This window comes from Hibiscus syriacus, unplaced genomic scaffold (assembly GCF_006381635.1).
Source record: "Hibiscus syriacus cultivar Baekdansim isolate YM2019G1 unplaced genomic scaffold, ASM638163v2 tig00113721_pilon, whole genome shotgun sequence".
Taxonomy (NCBI): domain Eukaryota; kingdom Viridiplantae; phylum Streptophyta; class Magnoliopsida; order Malvales; family Malvaceae; genus Hibiscus; species Hibiscus syriacus.
Window position 1 is genome coordinate 411449 of NW_024063468.1, and position 3839 is coordinate 415287.

Consider the following 3839-nt stretch of genomic DNA (forward strand, 5'->3'; position numbering starts at 1 on the left):
AAAATTTGATGTCTGTTTTACTTTTAGTTTAGTGAATTTAGGGTTTGGATGGTTAATGTCAAGTTGGGTAAGGTTAGATGGATTTTCACCCTAAGATTTGGGTCGATTTCGAGATAGGTGAAACTTTTCTAAAATCAGATCGAGTTAAATATCGAATGGAGGTATGAAATTCTTGAGCCAGAGTTGAGACAACTAAAATGTGACCTTATTCAGTCCATATGCATCCCTAGATAAAATTCTAGGGTTAATAGTGGCTTTGGCCCCTTAAATGAAAAAAAATATAATTCTAGTCTTCTTTTACAAATAAATTGTCTTTTAAAATTATAATCTTTATATATGATTTTGGTTGAATTATGTTTTAACCCTTTAACAGTGATAATACATTAATTTTGTTTCTCAAAAGTTATAAACTAATGCAATGATAAAATTAATTTTTGTTTTTTTTAACTTTTATAAATGAATTTAATACATTGACAACAAAGTTTTTTCTTATATACATACATACACACCATATCATTAACCTTATAATTTGAACTCTCAACTTAAGTTAAGGAGTGAACTTATACCTGATTTTTAACTTTACAAATAAGTAAAAGAAATGGATTATTCTTTTTTACATACCCTAAAGTATCATCTTCCTAATTTGTTTATGAAATTTGAAAACTTCAAATAATTACACATATAATATTAAGGGTAAACTACTTCAAATATCACTCACATTTAACCTCAGGCTCGTTTATGTCACTAACGTTTCAATTTTGCCAATTTTAACAATGACGTTTATGTTTAATTACAATTATACCACCCCACCGATAATCCATTAACGGGACGATGACATGTCATCTCCATTCCATGACGACGATGACGTGGCTCCCTCACCGAAACGACGTCGTTTTGATGATCAAAAAGCTCAAAATGATGTCATTTTGTTGATGAAAAAATGATTTCAATGAGATTATGCATGAATGAGATTTTCAATTTGATACTCAATGTCCTTGTTAAGGAAGATTTTGTTGAGTTTATAACTTCATAAGTTAGCTTGGTGGTTGGGTGTTTAGTTTTGGTTTTTAAATGTCTGTGGTTCGAATCTCATTGAAATCATTTTTTCATCAAGAAAAAGACATTGTTTTGAGCTTTTTGAGTATCAAAACGGTCGTGCCAAAACGACGTCGTTTTGGTGAGGGAGCTATCTCATCGCCGTCACGGAACGAAATGCAATGTCATTGTCCCGTTAATGAATTAACGGCGGAGTGACATAATTGCAGTTAAACATAAACATTAGTGTTAAAATTGATAAAATTAAAGCGTTAATATCATAAACGAGCTCGAACTTAAATGTGAGTGGTATTTGAAGTAGTTTACCCTAATATTAATATCACTTCCTGCAAGTAAAAAAATGTTATTGTTTCATCTTTACCGAAGAGAACACCAATATCAACGGAGGATACAAATTAACCGGACACAAGTCTTTTCACAAAATGGGGAAGTACTAATTAAGGAATACAGAATCTACATTTTTTTTCTTTCTTTTTCATATGAACCCAAGAGGACAATAATTTCTAGGAAAGAGATTGTGAGTCTTAATTAAGTGTATACAAAATATATCCAATGTCAATCTCCAAAAGAACCTCCACATCACAATTGATATGTCTATGAGCTTTCAAATTAATTGTTTTAAGGATACACTTTCACTATCAACTTAACGATATTTTAGTCATTTGAAATCGATTTCGATATCTAATATCAAGTTTGAAATGATGTTTTTTTATTAGTATATTACATATTTGATGAAAATTATGATATGCTATGTTATTGCAAAATGATGTCTGAATTGACATGGTGATGAAAAAATATATATATTCATGCATATAACAAGCTAGTTTATTAACTGTACTCAAGTGCTAACAACATTGATCAATTGTTTCACCGCTTGGTGCATGCAAGATGGTGGACCATGTGGAAGAGGTTAAATAATTGCATGAACATCTAAACATGAGAAGAAAGAAGACAAAAAGAGCATCTCACCGGTGACCCGAGAGCTAGTTCAACGAGCATCTTTGGAGGATAGCATTGCTAAGCACTTCCTCGCTTATAAATATTCCGGTGGGAACTTTGACGACAATATCTTGAAGCATTAGATCGTTGACGTTCGATACGCTTGCATGGTGAACATGAAGCTCTAGGTCTCGAAGAGCATCCATCAATCTGGCGGCCGGATAATTTATATCCGGACTTTGAACTCGAATCATAGCTTCAGATCCCACGATCTTTACATCGACTTCCGCCGTCTTTGGCCAAAAACTAGAGGACTGCTTGATCGTACTGTCGAATGTGGGTTTTGTGCTTTGGTTTTCGAAGACGTTGATGGGATTCAACTTTGGTTTCTGGGATTGTACCAAGAGTTCAGTCTCTAATTTGTCGATCCTTGATCTCAGTTCCTTGATGTAGGCTACTGCATCCGAAAGCAAAGATGCTTTATCCATCTTCGATACGTTTGGAACGACGGATCGGAGTGTGTAGAACCGGTGGTTTAGCCTCTCGCGCCGCTGCCGCTCTGCTTCGACGTGGTTTATGGGTGATTCTTTCCCACTCCCCGGTTTGCGTCCCCTCTTTTTCGGTCGGCTGCTGTTAGACTCCGTGCCTTCAGAGGCGAAATTGTTATCGGAATCAACACCGGAGTCCGGTGAAAACCGGTTTAAACTTGGAATCGGATCCTTTTGGTCACCTGAAACCATTCCGAAATCGAGAAAAGGGATACCGGTGGTCGAAATCTTGACTTGAGATTCATGGCCTGTGGCCTGCTTTGAACTGAATATTGATTTACAAAGTTGCACCGTGCCCCAGTCTTCCACGATCATCTCCGAAGATCCCAACTCGATCACTCCAAGGGGTGTGGGAAGACACAGTAGGGTCTGAATCCCTCGCATTCGAGCTTCTCTAACTCGCTCACATGGGTACGATTGGAGTTCATGATCTCCACTCAACCAAATATGCAAGCCTGAGCCAAAAGCTTTCCCGATAATGCCGTCTCCAACAGCAAAGGATTGAGTCATCGATACAGTATAGAACCACTCGTAGTCGGTGAGATCGCCGCAGTCGCCAGCACCAGCGCCATCCACCATTCGGTCCATGTCCAATTCGGTAAAAAAATCTTGCACCTCTTTTCCCGATCCCTTCCTCTGTTGGATCATTTTATTGCAAGATTTGCCTGTAAAGTCTCGTGTCCCACGGAAATAGCCATCACCCCATGATAAAACAACGTGAGCTTGAGCATCCCTTGAAGCTTGCCAGAAAACGGAGTAAACCCACCATTCAGGCCTTCTTTGGACGATGAATTGGAGGCGTTGTTGCAGCGTAGGTGACGCATCTGGACCTTGGGTAATCAGAGAAGACGGTGAAGAGCAAGCCATGATGATGTTGAATATGACTCGGCTGCACGAAGAATATATAAGGAGAAACGAAAACGATAACAGTTATGTAGTAGTAGAAGGAAACGCCAAAGAGAGATTAATGAGTGATTCGGTTGGGATGTTCGGATAACACAAGTGTTCTCTTGGCCATTAAAGGACCATTTCTTATAGTACTATTGTTGGTCAAAATCTTTACACCGTAATCACGTGGATATCTTATTCTAGATTCCCACGAAAATACCATGGTGTTCGCGGTCGGTTTGGATCAGTTCGAAAGTATAAATATTTATGGTTTGGATCGGTTTGGATGTTTTTAAAAAGAAAATCTGATCCAATCCGATCCAATTAAGTGTGGTTTTTAGATTATAATTTTTTAAAATAATTCTTGAATTTTTTTCATAAAAAAAGCATATGTATAACAAAAGCAAA

The 3839-nt window shown here is 37.3% G+C and overlaps 1 protein-coding gene across 1 annotated transcript; it reads right to left on the bottom strand.

The window, feature by feature from the left end:
* Positions 1-1859: 1859 nt before the first annotated feature.
* Positions 1860-3528, bottom strand: LOC120186846 (transcription factor MYC1-like). The gene has a single exon (XM_039190678.1). It carries the CDS (start codon positions 3408-3410, stop codon positions 2040-2042), a length of 1371 nt encoding a protein of 456 aa, XP_039046609.1. The 5' UTR covers positions 3411-3528; the 3' UTR covers positions 1860-2039.
* Positions 3529-3839: the final 311 nt, after the last annotated feature.